General features: G+C 36.0%; 1 protein-coding gene across 3 annotated transcripts in view; it reads left to right on the top strand.

Annotated features, from left to right (window-relative positions):
* Positions 1–20,169, top strand: part of PAN3 (poly(A) specific ribonuclease subunit PAN3) — an 80,472-nt gene that overhangs the window by 42,711 nt on the left and 17,592 nt on the right. For all 3 annotated transcript variants that reach the window (XM_035542575.2, XM_035542574.2, XM_035542576.2), the window contains exons 8-15: positions 1,531–1,681; positions 8,348–8,595; positions 9,146–9,250; positions 9,875–9,932; positions 11,063–11,224; positions 11,491–11,607; positions 11,695–11,796; positions 19,987–20,152. In XM_035542575.2, the coding sequence (XP_035398468.1) occupies positions 1,531–1,681; positions 8,348–8,595; positions 9,146–9,250; positions 9,875–9,932; positions 11,063–11,224; positions 11,491–11,607; positions 11,695–11,796; positions 19,987–20,152 (1,109 nt within the window). The remainder of the gene's footprint in view (positions 1–1,530; positions 1,682–8,347; positions 8,596–9,145; positions 9,251–9,874; positions 9,933–11,062; positions 11,225–11,490; positions 11,608–11,694; positions 11,797–19,986; positions 20,153–20,169) is intronic.

The following is a 20,169-nucleotide window of genomic DNA, read 5'->3' as shown; positions in this document are numbered from 1 at the left end:
GAATTAGTTAACTTGTTGCATGCCAAGTTTTATCTAGAGAAACATCATTCTTTTAGTTATTCCTGTACCTAACATTCAGATAAGTCCAGAATATTATCGTTTGAGTTTAGACATCAGTTACTAATTTAGTCTGTATAACGCAATTTACCATTTGTTTTGCTGCATTAGCGTATACCTTAGCAAGCTTTCCTTTACTAAGTGGGATTGAAGAATTTTAAGATTCCTATGAACTTTTTACCCATGTAAGTCCTAAGTGTTTTAATTCACTAGTCTGCATAATTGGTTATGGCTGTTCTTTAGTATTCAGACACATGCACATATGGAATGACAAATGTGTGACATAATAAGGTGGTTAGTGGTTGTGTGATCGAAGGTGGAATATTCTTACTACTTGCTTTTAAACCTGAGCATCCTCTAAGTTTACAGCTTTCAGAATCCTCTTTCTTTTCCAGTGCTTTGAAATGCATCAATACTATGATATTTGGCTGACCTGTCCAAATAAAGGTGTTTTAAAAAAAGCACAAAAAAGAATACTTTTCAAATACTCTTCTGCACTAATTTAGTGTTTCATAATCACACTTCTTTTCTAACCTGACACTAACTTCTCTGTCACTTTGTTCACATCGGTGAAAATGTAAGTTAACTAACCATTGAAATATTTAGTTGTTTTAAACCTGCCTAAAACCAAAGTGATCCAATATAATTTGCTTTGGAAAGCCATTATGGATTATCTTCACAGTATCCTTTATTTATTGCAAGTTGTTATTATCTTCTCATTTTATTCTTTTTTTTAGACTTCATAAACCAAACTTTTGACAACTAATACATAATAATCTTCAAACACTTCAGCGTGCTCATATAATAATTGTTTTTTTTTGTCTTAATTTCTTTTCTTCCTCTGTCTTCTGAAACTCCTATCCCCCTTCTTCCCCCCCCCAAAAGCACAGATTTTAAGAAAAAATTGAAAGTTGGTTATACGTTTTATGATCAGTAAATATTAAATGTTTGGCAGTCACTTTAATGCTATTTCTTTCTGTTATACCAAATTTGAAGTCGTTATTAAAGGATAAAATGGAATATATCATTAAAACAAGTTAATTTGACAGAAAAGGAACATAATTGTTATTGCTTTAATTTGAAACTGCTCCTTAGTTTGCGATGAATTCTCCAAAGTCACATAAGAACAGTCTGTGCAGCAGTGGCAAGGCTTTCTCATTGTCAAGTCTGTTCTCCAACTTCTGTAATATAATGCTTATGGAAAGCCTTTTGCAAAGTTTTTATATGAACTCATACCTCAGCCCTTCATATGGAAAGCTCGCTAGCACTACATCACATCTAAGGCAGAAAAATATTTAAAATTGTTCATGCAGATCAGCTTCCTGTATCTGCTGTTCTTGTCAGCAAGCTGTACGTAACTTAAATATCCCTTGCTCTTGGTAGGCTTGCCTAGGATGTATTTTCTACCAAATAGGCATTGTCCATCTCTTCACATTTAAAATAAACATTTAATTTACGTTTGTTTTTAAACAGACACCAAACCCTACTGCAAGTGAGTTTATTCCTAAAGGAGGATCAACCTCCAGGCTGAGTAATGTATCCCAGTCAAGTATGTCTGCCTTCTCTCAAGCCTTGTTCTCTCACCCCTCCATGGGAAGTCCTGCTACTGCTGGGCTAGCACCAGGTAAGTTGAGAGTAATGACTTGTGGTAAAGTTGATTCTTTGAATTTATAATTATGCCAAACATACCCCTGTACAGCTTATAATAAGGTTTACTGCGTATAAGTCTAGTCACCTCCTACTTTAGCTCTTAATTTTGAGGAAATCTTCAAACGTATAAAAGAGATGTAACTTGGAGTTTATTTCTTAGTATAATGGAAGTCACACTGCAGGCTGTAAAATCTGTTCAGCCACAGCATATAGTGTATATGAGGGCTTAAATTTTTGATCAGTAACAAAAAGGAGAACATAAGCTTATCCTAAAAGTAGCCATTAACTGTTAGTGTATTTGTCATATCATGTAGTTTCACTTCTAAGATCAACATCAGGTTATTTCCCACGTTTAAAGCTCTTATCTAAATGTGTTCTATGCAGTCAGAGAGTTCAGACTGACAAGATTTTTTAAACTTTAAGTTCAAGCTGTTCATACATCTTCTGAACTTCTTATCTTTAAACAGTTAATTTGTAGAAAAATGGAGTAGTTTCAAGGTAAAAAGATGAGCAGATCTGGATGTTACCCATCCCAGATTCTTTAGCAAATTTCTGTATGTACTTAAACCTGTGGCAATCTATCTCAGGAACAAGCAGCATTAGGTAGCTGCCAAAAGACAAAAGGGCAAATAATGTAAATGTTTAGTGTTTCTTAAAAGCAGTACTGGCAATTACTGTCTGTTCAACAGAACTTCAGGCTTTCCTGATAGCAGCAATAAAAATCAGTGCCAATATGAAAGGAGCCAGCACTTAGCTAGTGAGGTGGTATAACGATCAGAACAGGCTAGGAAAGTGATTGGTGCTTCTGCTGACCGAATGAACATAATGCGGTACTGTCTGATTTATCCTATATTGTGCTGTACAGTCTTATTGGAAAACTGTTGTGTTTATATGCCTCTCAGCCTTGTCACCTGGATTGAAAAGTATATAAAGGATTAAATAGAATACAGTAAAATGATCTACTTTTGGAAAGTGTCCAGTGGGATCTCAGAGGGATCCTTCAAAGTCCAATTTCTTTACTATCTGTAAGTAATACTTGAAAGGATAAGTAACAATGTTGATGAAAGAAGTTCTTACAACAACTAGAGGTCTGAAAAATACAGATGCCATTGCTGAGACCTATCTAGATTCAAATACTATTGTTTGTTTAGGAGAAGAGGGATGGGGGAGTCTTCATAAGTGCTAACTTCAGGCAAGACTAGCTTGTTTTCTTGCTCTTTCTGTGTAGTTATAGAGAATATCAGTTCAAAGCTGAGTTGGGTGCTTTGAATTGCTCTAGAAGCTTCTTTCTCTACACTGAGTGTGGAGTTTTCTGAACCGAAGTATGCAGTGTAAATAATACCCACAGATACTTGTTTTTAAGTGGCTTAGCTGCCAGTAGTATACAACCGCAAAAACCTTCTGCTACCTCAAGGTGACTTAGGAGCTGCTCTTTGTAGAGGACTAGACTCTTAAGTACAAAATCAGTATTTGTGTGGGGAAACTTTGCCATCTGGGTTATACTGGATGTCAGAATAAAGAATTAAATGTGTTCAGAAATTGTCATTAAAATGGTTGTTGGAGGTCTGTTATTGGTTTCATTTGAATTTGCTTTTGCTTATTAATGTAAAGAGTTTACAAGAGTTTTCCTTTAAATAAAGGTATGCACCATTTAACTGGAAGGAGACTTATTCTCCAGTAGAACAGCTTTCAGGAAGGTGTTGATGATTTAAACATTAGCATAAGATTAAGATTACTTACATTAGTTTACAGAATACTGGAAATTAATATTTCATATTAAACAAGGAAACGTAGGAGGAATAATTCTTTAAAAGATCCATACTTCAGTTCAACCATTGCAAAATAGAGAACAATCCTTTGATTTCCCTCTTGAGGATGGAAAATAGTAAGTTCTCTTACATATCCAATTTCTGAGATCTCCTCAAAGGTAGGTGTAAATCAAAAACATTTTTGACATCTAGTATTTCATAAGTAACTGGTCACAAAATTGAGTGTCCCTGGAAAATATTTTTTGCATCCGTCTTGTCAACAATACTGCAGAAAGTAGAACAGACAACTGAAACCTAACCTGTCATGATGGGTAGCTCGTATCCATACCTGACACTTCCATTAGGATACAGCATGGAAAAAAGCTACTTTTTCACGTATCTACTTAGATAAGTGCTTTCTAGCATAATCTCTACACAGAGTCAATCTTCATCTCCATAGCTTTTAATAAAATATTAAAACAATGAGATAAAATACCATTTAAACAGTTGGAGAAAACTGGTATCAGAGTTCTGAGCAGATCTCCTTCATCCTTTCCAAGTGGTCTTTTCTTAAGCTCCCCTGGATATACTGCCTTATTCCCTCTCCTTCTGTTCCCATGCTAGTAAGTACTTTCTGTTTAGCATTTGCGTGGGAAATTTAGTCTTCAAATAGTCTGTTGAAGACTTATCCTACCCAGTTCTCTGTAGTAGTTCCATAATAATAGCACCATTAAAGCATGGCAACAAAGCATATCAAGGAAATTAATGGCTGTCATGAAAGTGATAAGACATCGCTGCCAAGTTAACCTTGAAAGAGATTAGATGTATAGCCCCCAAAAGAGAAAGTGTTTGTCTGGTTTGGTTTTCTTTAAGCTAGCTTATAGCTAAAGGGTGATGGCTTTGTCATTGGTGTAAGTTACAGCAAATTGCTGATTCTAGAGCTTCTGTATTTAGTTAAAGACAGAATCTGAGCCTATACAGAATGCATAGATCCTGATAGCAGCTGTGTACACCTGCCAGATGTTAATACCGTGCGTGTGCCTAGATCTTGATTCCAGTCTTGATTCTAGCAATCTGAATCTGCAGGCTTAGGAGCCAGGAGGCACAGAGCCTGCTGTGACCTCCCATACCAAGTACAGCACAGCCATGCTGCTGAGAAGGTTCCACAGTCCTAGCAAAATAATACAAGGAAGGCAGAGAGACTGTAAAATTATCTTTAATAAATTGAGGAGGAATTTATGACTATAATTTTTTATGGAATTAAGTAGATTTAATTACCTTGAAAATACACAGCTACAATGCTAATGATCTGTTAGAAAACAATTTTTACTGAATTTAAACATACTGCTTTCAAGAGATCCTTAAAATAGCCTTGAACTATTAAGCTCAGTTTGTCATTTCTCAGTGTACCTAGTAATGTAGAGTGTCTCTAAAGTACAGAACATAATCATGATAGTATTAGGCATTTGATTTCTGACCTCTGTTTTAACATCCTTAGTTGTATAGGGATATGGTTGTAGTTGAGTAAATTTGTAGACAAAGGTTTAAAAACATACATATTTAAAAGGTTTTAAAGGTTTGAAATATATATATGTTGGATTACTCTCTTTTGAAGTGCTAGTTGTAGGCTAGCTGATTTCCATACACATGAGCTGAATGAAATCCTGCTTCATGGTAAACTTTCAGTGATTCTAAAAACTTTAGACACTGAGTCCTTAAGGAGAATTCAAGCTTGATGTCTTTTCTTTCATGCTGCTTATCTGTAGAATTATCAAATTCAAAATATAACTTGGCATTTAACTTAAGGCTTTGTAGCATGCAATACATTTATTAAAAATGTACACCTTGTGAAATCTTTGGGCAGTGTCTCAAATGAATTTCAAAGTCTAGCGCTTCTGTTTTGTCAGTCGCAATGAAACTTCAGAAAACAAACAAACAAAAAAACAACAATGCAAGAAGAGAAAATGTAACAATAGGACGGGATAATATAATATCTTCCTCTGTAAAATGAGTATAGCAGCAAGGGCTCCAGGTGCGTGTAGGTAACCTGCACTGTTGCAGTGAATATTGCAAAAAAGCTTGAAAGCCTGCTACCGTTTACATGTTGGTATGATGACTTTTTTTGGTGTGAATAACCATGAAGCAAAAAAAGCTTTCTCTTGTAACTTACCTTTCAAGGTAGTATTTGACTTCTTCGTTAGAATTCACCAATACAAGAAATTGAGTGTCATCTACTAGAAAAGAGAGCTCTCAAGAAGGACAATTTGAAGCACCTTACAATTGTATTTTATGTAACTGTACCAACTGGTGTACTTACATAAAATACAATTGTAAGTAGAAATGTAATTGTAGCTAGATTCAATCCCCATTTTTTTCTTATGTCCTCATGTGAATAAATGTTTACATAAAATTGCAGTGTTGAAAACAGTTGGTCAAATTCTGTGAGCTGTGCTCCACGTTCACCACACTGTTACCCCATCATAGGCTCATTGCTGTCTTTTTCCTTCATGTGAGTCAGTAGGAATACCACGTTCACCTTTATATAGCAGCCACTTTCCTTCATTTTTTCTTGAAGTAATTTCCATTTGCTGCCTATTGCAGCTGTTTGGCTTGAGTTCTGCTATCTCATCCTATTTTACTGTGGTTAAATATTAATATTAGTAAGATTTTAACTGATTAAAATCCTAATGAAGTTGGTGAGATCTGCTTGAGTTTGTGCATCTAAGTTATTTTTTACTTACATAGTTACATAATGGAACTGACATAGAGCTTATTTTTTTCTTTTACGTATGACTTTAAGTATTAATAATTAAAAGTCCAGACTCTGCAGGATTTAATGCAGATCTCAAAAGAATCTATCACCTTGGGTATTTGTTGCCTCTGTCTGCCAGAACCCACCGCAGTGCTAGCAGCAAATTTCTTGTAATGCATAATATAGTGTTCTAGTAGTATGAAAATAAACTCTAGTCAAATTTCTTTCATATCTTGAACTGATTATGTATATTGGCAAATGAGAAGCCCATATGTTTTGCCTGACAGACTATTTTCATTGAACTCTCAAGGTCCTTTCAAAATCAGACATGAATGAAGTTAAAAGGGCATTGAAAAGGACTTGTGTAACTGATCATCTTTCTTTTATTTCACTCCCACATTAATACTCAAAGACATTAAAGATTTAGATTTGTAACTATTATTTGGCAGGAATAAATTTTTAAACTCTTACAGTGAAAAATGTTTGAAATTGTATCTTTAAGAGCTGCTATTTTGTATTTTCTTAAGAATAAATTACTAAGGAGACCCAGCTAAGGAGAAAGATCTCAGATTTTCATATGATTTACATGAAAAATCTTATTTCATCAGAAATGCTTAATCAAAGAAGTAATTGTTCTGGTTTACTAGTTTTTGAGATACTAGCGAAATGATTGGAGATAAGGTCACAAATATTCTGCTAATACAATGAGAAATAACATGGTTTCAGATTATCTCCCCCAAGTACTGATTGAATTATTAATAGCAAAATTGTTATTTGCCTTTATAGTTTGTGTTTAAAAATAATAATAAAAAAAATGTTGGGGAGAGATCTGTTGTAGTGGTGAGACATGAATATGAGAACTCATACACATTACTGATGGTGCATATGTGTCAACTTTTCAAGTTCTATATCAACTTAAGTTGTATATCAGCTTAAGAAGACAAAGCAGAGCTAATAAATAGAAGTAATTTAAGCAAATATCTGAGAAATTACTGACTTTTTTTTAATTAGAGGAGAATTCTCAGCTGTACATAGAGATTAAATATACAAGTTGTGTATCTTCCATCTTTTCAAAAGAATTTAATTACTAATATATTTCTGTCTTTTAAGGTAGAGAAAGTACCTTCTAATTTGAACTGAGCAACATCAGATTTCAAAAGTGCTGTCTTTGTTTTGATGGGAACACCTAGATAACTAGTATCTTCTACCAGAAATACTACAAGTTTTCTGAAGGGTTATCTCTCTTCCTCAGCAGCACCCTGAAAGGCTTTTTGATACCTAAAATTTTATAAATAGGCGTGTCTGAGTATTTTGCATACAATAACTCTTGAATGAAATAACTAAATCAGTTTTTGGTAACTAAAAAGCATGTGTGTGGTACAAGTTGCCCTTGTTTTTCCCCTTACTAATGCACTATGTTTAGAAGCTAGGCTTCTAAAGTTGTATTGCCAGTATTCTGTTAAGCTTAGTGTAAACAGCGATCAGTAAAATCACTTTAAACAAAATTGTAGGAATACCCAGCAGATCTCATATTCTGAAAAGTTATCTATCCTTACATAACAAATAGATCTTCTGGAGGGTATTTTTTTTATTTGATAATGACAGGAAAATAGGTGATTTCTCCCCTGAAATTATTGGAAGTGGTTTATTGCTTATTTGTATGCTGTACTAACTCTATTAATAGGCATTCATAATTGTGGAGTTACTTCTAGTAAGATGAACACGTGTAAGGTTAAATGAATTAGAGCTTGGCAAACTTCATGACTGTTCTTGTAACTGTTACGTAAACATTCATTTATCAGGCAGTTGTTAATATTTTCTCTGTGCAGTTTAATAAACTCTCTTCTTCCAGACAAAGCATTAATTTGGTTCATCTCCTCCCTTTCTACTATGTTTTTCCAGTTCTTCGTGTGTAGGTCCCAAGTCCTTAACCCTTTTCTCTCTGAACGTAAATTTTTTTCAGGAAAATGTAGCTGTTCCAGTCTTGCTCTTATGGTTTTACACTTAATTCTTCATAAAGATGTACCAATCCTTAAACCTCTCACCTGCTCAGAGTAATATTTAATTCTGAACTGAGTGTAGTGAAGTTAGTAGCAATGACAGAGATTTGATCAAGAATATCTCCTTGTGTTTCTCTAAGGAATGTCACTGTCAGCAGGATCTTCTCCTCTTCATTCCCCCAAAATAACTCCTCATACATCTCCTGCTCCTCGACGAAGAAGTCATACTCCTAACCCAGCAAACTATATGGTGCCTACTAGTGCCTCTGCTTCTGTTGCTAATGCTGTCTCCCAGCCTCCATCTACTGGCCAGGTGATCCAGAAGGAAACAGTGGGTGGAACGACATACTTCTATACTGATACAACTCCAGCACCTCTCACAGGAATGGTATGTTTGCTTTTAATGCAAAAGTATATGGAGCTTCTAAAGACTGAAATGATTAATACTATACAGGTTACTTGCAACACTCTGGAACCCTTATTCTCTGAAGATTTGGCCTTTTAAATGTTGGCATTGTTCGCGGAGATCATTGAAATTTAAAGACCAGTGAACTTTATTGTGTATTTTTCATTTACCTTGTATAGAGTCTTGTTTTTATAAAGTAGAGAAAGCATTTAATGCATCTCAGTGGATATGTACATAGAAAATATCAATTATTTCAAATTGCTTTCATGTCTGATAGATTAAAGAAATCTTACGTATACAGTAGAGGGGAAAAGGCATTTAGAAAAATGTTATGTGCTTGCACACACATCATTGAAATCATCAGTAGTGAACATCACAGGAAGAAACTAATGCATCTGGCAGTGTATTTGTAACATGCACTGTGCCTGAAGATGTTATGGTTCAGTAGTTTAAACTAATAAGATGACAAAACTGGATTTTCCCTATGCTTAAGGATTTTAAACTGCTTAATTTTAATTTTTTTTGCTTTCAGGTATTTCCAAATTATCACATTTACCATCCAGCTGCACCTCATGTTGCTTATATGCAGCCAAAAGCAAATGCACCTTCCTTCTTCATGGCGGATGAGCTCAGACAGGTAAGATGATAGAGAATTTAAAGGAAAGTCATGTATCCTGGAGAAAAGTAGAAAATCATCAGTAGCGGAAGAGAAATAACCACTGAAAATCGGTGTAGTCACTTTTCCCAATGAAGAATTTTAAAAATCTAGTTCTGTGGAGGATAGAGGATTAGGGTAGGTTTCAGCACACGTCTGCAATCTAACCTGCATGCCATGATTTCCTATTTAAGTATTCTTACTTGTTGCATATTATGTATTAGTATGCATGAATTATCTATGTAGCATTCTTTTAAGCTGTGATCCTACCCAGTTTTAAAGTCTTTCACTGAAATGAAAGGTGTTAGTTAATGAGCCCTTCTCTGTGGGTTGGCTATTACTATACTTTATTTCAGCTTTACTGTAGTAGATGCCTCTGTCAATGCTAACTCTATAGCTAATTTCTTGAAGGGGGGAGGTACAAAAGACTTCACGTTGTTGTTAACTTTTTCAAGCTAGTATTTTTTTTTCCACACCCTGGGACATTTGCATCAGCGTGCTATTGTAGTACAAGTAGATGGTACTTCAAAGACAGTGTACTGTTAATTTACCAAAGATGGTGAAATTGATTATAAGGTTCAAAACTTGACAGAATTTATTCTTCAGGAACTGATCAACAGACACTTAATAACTATGGCCCAGATTGATCAGGCTGATATTCCTGGTAAGAACCTCTTATTAATTTCTTATTAAATTAAAACGTGATCGCTTTGTTCTGCAACTATGTGTATTCAATAATACTAACAGTGTCTTGAAACAAAACAATAACAAAAGAAAACCACAAACCCAACACACCTGTTCTTAATCTTTGGTGAAGTTTGAGCTGTAGATACCAAGATACAAAGTATTTCAGAAATAGGAAATTTGTTTCTTGCTTCTATTCATTTTTTTCTTCTGTAACTTTCTTCTGGTTTGAAACTCTGAAACGATGGGTACTGCTTAAAATTAGTGAAACAGAAATAAACATCAAGGCAATAGAGATTTTTTGTAAAGCAGTATTGTGTTACTTTGTACATGCATCCTCTAAAGGAATGCCTACTATGTGTTTTCAAATGCTATACTAGCAAACTTGGTTGTTTTTAAAACAAATTGGCTGGCTTATCAGAGAGGCTTTGTACTACTTCTTGGCAGGCAAGAGGAACATAGTATTCATTGTAATTTTTTTGAGAATTTACAATTGATTCTGTTCAATTGATATTTAAACAGACTGTTTTGCTTGCAGTACCCTTTCTTTTCAACTGTGTGTTTAGTATGATCATGATACATTCTAAAATGCAGTTTAGTTTTCTAACCCAGCTAAGGTACAAGTGTATCTCTTCTTGCAATCTCTTAATCTGATTTGTAAGTCTTGAGTGCCTCTCTGTTCTTGAAACCAGTATGTTACAATGCAAGATTCAGGTTTGGTTTTTTGTGTGGATAGGGTTCTTACAATGATATGAAGTCTGTATGGAAATTGGTGCTTATCCATGAGTCTTTGCAGGGAAAAAAACACAACACGTCATTCAGAAGGGTGAATTTTTAAGGCAAGTGAGAAAACTGCAGATGAAACTCTGCATCTATTGTTGATTTTTACTTGGTGTAACTATTTTTATGAGGACAGTTATCAGTGTGGAGTCCCTTCCAGGAACATACATTGATATTAAAGCAGAAATAGTGAATTTTGACTTTACATGCACATGAAAGATGCAAAGAATTTCTGTGTTAGTGACATAATCGATTTAATCTCTACTCTTGTAATATTTTTTTTCAAAGATAACTGATACCCAATATGTTTCTGTACGTATGCTTATTTAGCAGTTCCAGCGGAAGTGGACAGCTACCACAGCCTCTTTCCTTTAGAACCACTGCCACCACCCAATCGGATACAGAAAACAAGTAACTTTGGGTACATTACGTCATGCTATAAAGCTGTAAATAGTAAAGATGATCTGCCATATTGCCTTCGGAGGATACATGGTGAGAAAAATTAAGTTAACATTTTTTTAAATGCCAGTGCTATTTTTGTTTAAATATTTTGAGCTACGTGTGAAGCTCAGAACAGCTTTGATGGAATTATTCTGTGGGGCCTAAGAGAGCAAGAAGATCCCATAGGACTAGCACTGCTAGGCATGCTATTCTTATTTTAATGTTTAATTGCTTTTCGGTAATTTCAGAAGACAGTTAAAAAAAAAAATCCCCTTCCCCCAAACATTACATTTTAAACTGTTTTTGATCTTTTCTAGGTTTTCGTCTTGTTAACACAAAATGCATGGTATTGGTTGACATGTGGAAAAAAATTCAGCACTCAAATATAGTAACCTTGCGTGAAGTGTTTACCACTAAAGCATTTGGAGAACATTGTAAGTTTTTTTTCCCCCGACTGATGTGTTTAGACTTTCTTCTAGATATGCTTGAGTTAGTAATTGTCACATGCTTCTATTTTTAAGCTCTTGTGTTTGCATATGATTTTCATGCTGGAGGAGAGACTATGATGAGCAGACACTTCAATGACCCTAGTGCTGATGCCTATTTCACAAAAAGAAAATGGGGTAAGGAAAACACATTATCATACAATACTTCTGTAAACTATTTCCACTACTTGATCAGTAAATAACTGATCAAAAGTAGTTGTTCATCTTAATTTTTTAGCTAATCAGTTTTGTCATATTATATAATCTGGTTGGGATCAGAATTTTCTTCATTTTCTATTTCTGAATGAAATTTTTGAATATCTGTTTTTTAAAATAACTTTTTCCTTGAGTTAAACTTTTCAGTTAAGGTGAATGAACAGCTTTTTCTCCTGGTCACATTTGACTTAGATTCATTTGCAAAATTAAAGTCAGTTTGGAAAGGAATTTACAATTCTTTTTCTGCAGGGTAACAGGTTTGCACAGGGGATTGGGAAACGAGCTCTGGGTCCTAATTGCGGGTCTGTCACAGGATAACACCTGACACTGGAGGTGTTTTGTAAGAGATGTATGCTTTGTCAGTGTGATGCTTGTTGAGGTGTTCTCCAATTATAAAATCTTTTTTTAGAGCATTCTGAGGACTAATTTTAGGCAGCGATTTGTTTAATGTTTTGAAATATGAAGTACTAGTTGAAGACAAGAAATGGACTGAAAAAGTCTAATATATTATTTTCTGACAGAAGCTCCATATCATAGGTCTGATTTTTTTTTCTTTCAGATTTATGCTCTGACTTCAGAGGAGTCGTTCAGGCTACATTTACATTAATGAGCAAAACCTGTCACCACATATTATGTGGCCCAGTGGAGTTCATATCCATGTGGCTAAACTCTTCCCCTCCAAAATAGTACACTGTCAATCATGCTATTAGAACCAGTTCTTGACCCATACAGTCCCACAGAGTGAATTCAGGTGTCAGGAATGCAGCAGGCCAAAACTGTAAAAGGCCAATACCATGCTGAGAGCAAAGCACGCTAACAGTTGAAAAGTATCACAGAACAATTTAGGGTTGGAGAGTATCCTTGGAGCTTGCATGGCCCAATGTCCTCTTACCTGGACCAACCTTGAAATCAGATCTAGCATATGGATGAAGAGGGGACACTAATGGAGCCTGTGACCTGGTCTTGTTTATTAGTGTAGATGTTGCCTAAATTGTCTTTAGGTGGTGAGTTGTTAAAGAGAACCAAAACTAAGGTTTCTACTTTATTGTGGCTGTTGAAATTAGAGCCTTTACTTGTGAATTCAATCTCTTTCAAAGGTTGGGAAACTTCATTTGGCTATCTGGTAGATCAGAGTATAATGGATTATTAGCATGTGAATATACATTCAAAGGCTTGTTAGGTCCCTTGTACATTGAATAGTCCACACTGACTTTGCACTGAACTAATATAAATAAAGTTGGAACTTGGGTTCCACCGTTGGTTTTGGTGGTAATGTCTCAGGACAGAAGAAACACTAGATTGACTTGCCACAAGATATGACAAGTTGAAGAATGTAATTACAAATTCAGTGAACTTGATGTGAAACTCATTTGGTAGGATAAACATGGAATGCCTACTGCTAGGGACTAGACTTCTGAGTGTCTCCCACGTGTGGTTTTCAATTTCCATGTAAATCAGTCCTTGTTATGTTTTTACACCTCTCTAGAGTATTACATAGAGAAGATTGATGTCTGCTCTAGATAAATTAATAAATGTATAACAAAATTATTTTGAACACATTCATTTGTCACACTGGAAGAGAATAGGTTTTGCTGCTATAAAAGGCAGTCATGCCTCATTAATATATTGAAGATCTTTTGAAGGAAGATCCAGTAGATATCATCTTGGATTTTCAATGACATCCATCATTCTCTTTAAAAACAAAACAAAAAAAACCCACCACCACCACCACAAAAACTCCACCCCAAAACTAAGTGGTGATGATACAAGAGAAGTCCTCAGTTAGGCTAGTAACTGGTCGGAAGGTAAGAAACAGAGTGAACAGTTGACTTTCACAGCGCAGGGAGGTCACTGATGGAGTCTCACAAGAATGTGCTGGGAGTTGTATTTCTTAACACATTCACTTATTCATATTGAAGGTAAATAATGCTCTGTCAGCGTTTGCTGATAACACCTAGTTATTTGGATTGTTTAAAAACAAAGGCCAATTGTGATAGATTGCAGAAGGATTTTACAGGACTGGAACTCTTGGCAAAAATCTAGGGGATGAAGTTCAGTGTAATAAATGTAAAGTGAAGAGACTGAGGGAAAATAATCCTAATTTTAAGTATAAATTGATGACCCCTGTCATGGCTGTTACAACTGAAAAATAGATCTAGGGTTATAGTTAAATGGATCAAGGTAATACTGTCCTCTTGGATATGGATATGGAATTGTTGCAGATTAAGAAAAGAGTAAACAATGAAATAGAAGCTGTAATTAAGATGTGGTTGTATCACAGATTTAATACCTGTAGTTGTGGTCAACTTTAGCCACTTTGACTGAAATAAAGGAATATAAAAAGTTCAAAGGTGACAGGGGTAATCAAAGACATGGAATAGCATCAGTATAGAGAACAGCAAAATGGAATAGTACTTTTACTGCTCTTGAAGATGGGAGAGGAAGATGGGGTTGAAAATGACTGGAATATGGTAGGTGTCTGAAAATCATCAGGGAAAATAAAATAAGCAGCAGCTGTTTTCTGTTTCTTTCAATACAAAAACTAGGGACTGGCAATGAAACGAAGCTAGCCAGGCAGCAAATTCAAAACCTGGTTAAAAATAATTTAGCTAGTGACAAATTTATACAACTTTTGTGGACATTTGCCTGGGTTCAAGGGTAAAGTATTCTTACTCACAGAAGAGAAATAATTTGAGAATTGTTAACTGCAAAGACCATCAGGAGGTCTCAGAGCTGCAAAACACTGGAAGATAGCAAAATATTCTGTGTTCATGATCTGTTATTTATTGTGAGCTACTGTTTTGATTTTAGCGTATGTCATTGAAGCAGGCTAGTGGGCTACCTATTTGACACAGTGCAAATTTCTTCTTTAGGTAGGGATAGTCTTTGAAACTGAAAATAAGGCATCAATTTCTGTTCAGCCAGGAGAAAGTACGTTTTAATGAAACAAGACTATTGCGTCCTCCTTGAATACCACTAAGTTCTGATTACTCTCTCCTGCCTGTGGCTCTTCCATTTTTTTTTAATTTAGGAAAAAAAAAATCCCCTGCAGTTCACCAATTTTGCCAAATCTTTCTGCACATCTTTGCTCTGGCCTTTCTTTTTTGGTAACTTGTGCTTTCTAGTCTGATTCTCAGTAGAAGGAGCAATTTGAGAGAAAAATAAGATTGCATACTTGATTTCTCGGAATTGCCTGCCTTCATGGATCCTTTCTCCATCCCCTCACAGAATTTCTTGGCCGTCTGCCTGCCTAGAGGAGACATCCAAGAGAAGCAGGGGAATGGATGGAAGTTGGGTACTCTGCAGCATGAGACCCAGATTAGTGCAATTGCTTTTAAGGTTTTAGGAGGCACAACGCTGCCAACCTGATCAGTGATCTCAGAGAATTTGATTTCAGGTATGCAACCTTATTTATGTTGAACACTCCAGTTGGCAACACTATACTTTGACGGTTACAGGCTGAGGATTATTTTGTTTTTGTTTTTTTTTTTAACGTGGCTGTCTTGCATGTCACTTTTGGTGTCAGTGTGATCAGTCTTGGGTTTTTTCTCTTTGCCATGCTATTTGCAGATTCTGTTACAGTACTTCTTTGGAGGCAATTTTGCGTGGAAAAAATTAGCAGCAGCCTACGTTTATTTTTATTCTAAACACTGTAAGCAAATGTCTTCATTTCTGAATTCTATACAATTTTTTTTTTGTGGAGTTCTTTATGCAATGAAATATTCCTTCTCCAGGTGATAGTGTGGTAGTCTGATGCTGTTCTGTAATATTCAACTAAATGTTCACAAGTTTTAAAATCAGTAATCTTTTTTTTGCAGTTAACTTGGAATACATTTATTTGAATAATTCCTTTTTTAATTCTCATTCATCATATTTCCTCAAGACGCTTTCATTTCTATCAAGGGTCTGAACTTAGCATTAAATCTGTTGTTCTAGAACTTGTTTTCTCCACCTTTCTGGTATTTCTGTTTCTGATTATAGTACATGTTAATACATTTATCTCTGCAGAAGTGCTGTTTTCTTTAATTTAGCAAATTTAACCCAAATGTCCTGAAACCTTTTTTTCTTAACCATCCAATAACTAAACCGCATTCTGAATGCATGTATTTTAAAGCTAATAGCTAGAAAATCCCGGCAAATAAACAGTAACTCCATATTGCTGCTAGTTAGGTATTTTCTTTGTCCTGATGAGTTTTTTGAGGTATTAGCGTCAGAGATGAGCATGCCCCTGTATGTCCTTTGGTCTGTTTATTAAAAACACTGAGTTATTAAGCATGGTGTGCATGCATGTAATAGTAGTTTTCAGCACCACAGATTCTGCTTTATGGCAGTTGAATAAGTTGAATACTTGCTAATGAATGTAGACAAGCTTTCTGGATCTTGATTTCCTTTGGATACATTATTAATAATAGTGTTTAATGCAGAAATGTGGACTTTGTAGCCTTTGCATCCCCAGTCACTGAGCATTTTTTCAGAAAATACCTCTTCAATTTAAAATGAATTATGTACTTGGACTATGATAAGCAGGAAGCATATATGAATATTTAAAATCAACATGATATTGCTTCTGTATCTACAAACATTTTATAAACAAGGATGATGAAATCATTTCATATCCTATTGAGAGCATGAAGCTAACCAAAATATAGAAGTACTACTTTTAGATACTGTGTAAACACTGTTTTGCTCAATTTTCAGCTTTTTTGAAGAAAAATATGGAACAATTATCCTAAAATACCTCTGCCAGAAGCTGCAACTCTTTCCAAGTCAAATCAAGTTTTTGCTATCTTCATTTTTTCCTATGGATTGTAGTGCTGCGTTAGTATTTCAGAACCTTTCTGTACATTGAAAATTGGGAAATGTAAAACCAAAGCCTAGGCTCCCCTGGAGAAGGGGGCAGAAAGGAAAGCTACTGCATGTATCTTACTTCCAGTATTATAGCCATGGAACACTAAAACTCTAAATTCACAGTTCTAAATGTAAAAGACTGATTTATAGGCCTGACAGGTTCAATTTAGTGATCAGGTAAATCTTTCATTACGCTTCTGATTTTTCATAAATGTCTGATGAGAACAGGGTGTATTAGCATGCTCTGTGGCCATGTTCCTGAGTGAGTATGTAAAACAGGCCCTACTGCTAAGGGTCCCTGCTCTTCCTTCCTGTCCCAGGACTATACCTAGCGTCATCCTTGTATTGGGTAACTGCACTTCATTTTGATGTCTTTTTTTCTTAAAAAAAAAAAAAAAAAAAAAAAAAAACGCCAGTGCTAAGCGTATGCTGCACATCTTGCTCAGCTGAGAACATCATAACACTGAATTTAAAAAAAAAAAAAAAGCAATGAGTTCATTTTAATGTAGGAAGGAAGATAATGGGCTACCCATGTTTTTGGAATGGCAGTTCTTACATTTTTAATCTTCTCCATTAGCATTTATTTACTGCATCTCAGAGGTGAAAGCTGTGACAGAAGCAAGTCTGTCCTGCACCAGAGGAAGGAGATAATCTGAAACTCTGCAAGTTTGTGTCTGTGGGTTCAACCTGGGGTGGGAAGTCTCCTTAAAATTAACCATGAACCTCTAAAATACCACTTTTTGGGCTAACAATTTTGATCATGTTTGTAACTTTTCCTTAATGTTCTTGTTACATTTCTTGCAACTTGTTTAGCACTTTTTGGTAAGCTTTTAGCTGTGTGCTTTACCTACACAGTGAGCTTTTGGGTCTAATCTCCTTGGGTCGTTGCTCAGGTGCCATCTGTAGCAGGCCTGGTAGGCCTTCAGGGGCATATTTCATAACCAGCATTGCTGCTAACTGGACTGCTTTTAATGTTAGTTGTTTTGAGCAGATAGATATGTAAGAGGGCATTTCAAACTGATTCTTCTAGTGTTTTAACTAGTACCTTTAGCGTAGGGGAATGAAGGCTGCAGCCAACCAGCCTGAAAGCAGCAGCCTAGATTTAGCTGTAGCCACAAGCAACTCTTTCCAGTAGTAAAATAATCCTAGAATCATTAAGGTTGGAAAAGACCTCCAAGATCATCTGGTCCAACCATCCCCCTACCACCAATGTCACCCACTAAACCATGTTCATAAGCACCATGTCCAGCCTCTCCTTGAATACCCTCAGGGACGGTGGTGTCGCCACCTTCCTGAGCAACCCGTCCCAATGCCCGACTGCTCTTTCTGAGAAGAAATGTCTCCTCATTTCCAACCTGAACCTCCCCTGGCACAACTTGAGGCCATTCCCTCTAGTCCTATCACTAGTTACCTGTGAGAAGAGGCCGACCCACACCTTCCTTTCAGGTAGTTGCAGAGAGCAATGAGGTCTCCCCTGAGCCTCCTCTTCTCCAGACTAAACAACCCCAGTTCCCCCAGCCACTCCTCACAGGACTTGTGCTCCAGGCCCTTCACCAGCTTTGGAGCCCTTCCCTGGACACTCTCCAGGGCCTCTATGTCCTTCTTGTACTTAACTGAGATCTTCTCATTGACAGAAAGAAGGTGTGATCTCCCAGCTTTTTTTTGAATGTTCCCTTGGTTACGTTGCCTTTAATCTGGAAATCAAAGGGCGAGTGTTCTTAAACACATGCAGAAAAATAACCCTGAAGTTCTGGCTTTTTTCTCTTCAGAATATTATAGCAACACTTCTGTTCTGCACATGTTTATTTTATACATACAGGTTCATAAGACAGTTACATATTTATTCCTGCTAAACATCACGTGTTGCTGTTTACCAGAAGTAGAGTGTACTCTATTATAGCAACTAATGGTTAGAAGAAAAGACTAGATTAATACAGGAACTTACGTCTCACATACGTCTCACATCTTATAATTTTCTCATGCTAAAGAGGGTAGTCATGGGGGCTGGGGGAGTTTGCTACGTGAGACTTCTGGTATGCTGCTTTGTGGGAAGTGATTTGCATAATGATTCATCAAGAGGCCAGAAAAAAAGACACAAAGAATGTCTCATTATATTCAGCCTTCAGTTGACATGCCAGGCTTGATGCTATTTAAAGGAGACAGTGTCTTGACCTTTATAATCTAAACCAAAGCACCTTAAACCTGCAAAATGAGCTAGTGTTTTTTTTTTTAAAACTGGGAATATCCTCAGCCCATCACCCCAAACTAGTAAAATTTCTAAGTAAAGCTTTCAGTAATATTTCATTTTTTGACACGTGTGTGTACCCATGCAGGGGCACATAAACATGCACACAAACTTATTTTAAGCAAGTGCATGGATATGGACGCGCTGTTGAGGGGAAAAAAACAACAAGAAACATTTGGAGAGGAATTTTGGTTTTGATATATTTTATTTGAGATTTGTGCCATGCAAACTGTAACAACTTTGTATTAAAGGCATCTTAGTGAAAATAACATTTCTTATCTATGTCTTTTTTCAGCTATGGCTTAGTGTTACTGGGAAACAATTTGCAGTGTGGAATTTGGGTGTTTGCAAGTAATTAGTTTTGCTTTAGAAAGGATGACCACAATACCATTTAGAAATCAGGGGCTGTATTACTTTCAGATGGCCCATTAAAAGTCTCATAGAGTGACTTGTCAGTGAGCTGGGTTACAGCTGGTGGATAAAGTTGTGTTCGATGATGCTTAGCCACAAAATTTTCCACTCTGCTCATGTAGTTTGAAACTAGTTTGTTGCATTTCCCTGTTTTATCAGATGTAGAATGTTTGACTTCTGTACCTTCCCACAGAAAAGGAGATGAAACAGGGTCTGTTGCAGTTGCTCTGATATATGCTTGTTTTTTTCACAATACTAGTATTTTTACTTCTCAAATATGTACAATTCCGGTTCAGCAATACCTGGAATTTTTAACTGGTGCTCTTATTGTAGTGAATATTCATCCTAAACTTAAAAATCAGCATAGTTTTCCTGAACATAAGAGTGAAAATAGTAATGTCCAGTGAGTTTGCAGTGTTTCAAAGTTTATTGTCCTTCCAAAAAAATAAACAGAAACCATTATAGCACAATAGGTATCTGTCTTTTTGAGGACTGTTGATTAAAAGCTCAATGAAAGGAGTATGTGAATTAACTGTATAATTCAATACGTTCTAAGTTTAATTTTATGTAGTAGCTATCTGTTGATGCTTACAGTCTTTTCCCTCCAGGTCAGCATGATGGACCTCTACCACGGCAGCATGCGGGATTGCTTCCGGAGTCGTTGATATGGGCATATATTGTGCAGCTCAGCTCTGCCTTAAGGACCATTCATACAGCAGGATTAGCATGCCGAGTTATGGATCCAACAAAGATTCTAGTAACTGGCAAAACAAGGTAATGAAAGGATTCAT

Source organism: Cygnus atratus, chromosome 1, assembly GCF_013377495.2.
Source record: "Cygnus atratus isolate AKBS03 ecotype Queensland, Australia chromosome 1, CAtr_DNAZoo_HiC_assembly, whole genome shotgun sequence".
In the NCBI taxonomy this organism is placed as follows: Eukaryota; Metazoa; Chordata; class Aves; order Anseriformes; family Anatidae; genus Cygnus; species Cygnus atratus.
The sequence above is the reverse complement of the archived record's forward strand: the minus strand, read 5'-3'. Positions and strand labels throughout refer to the sequence as shown.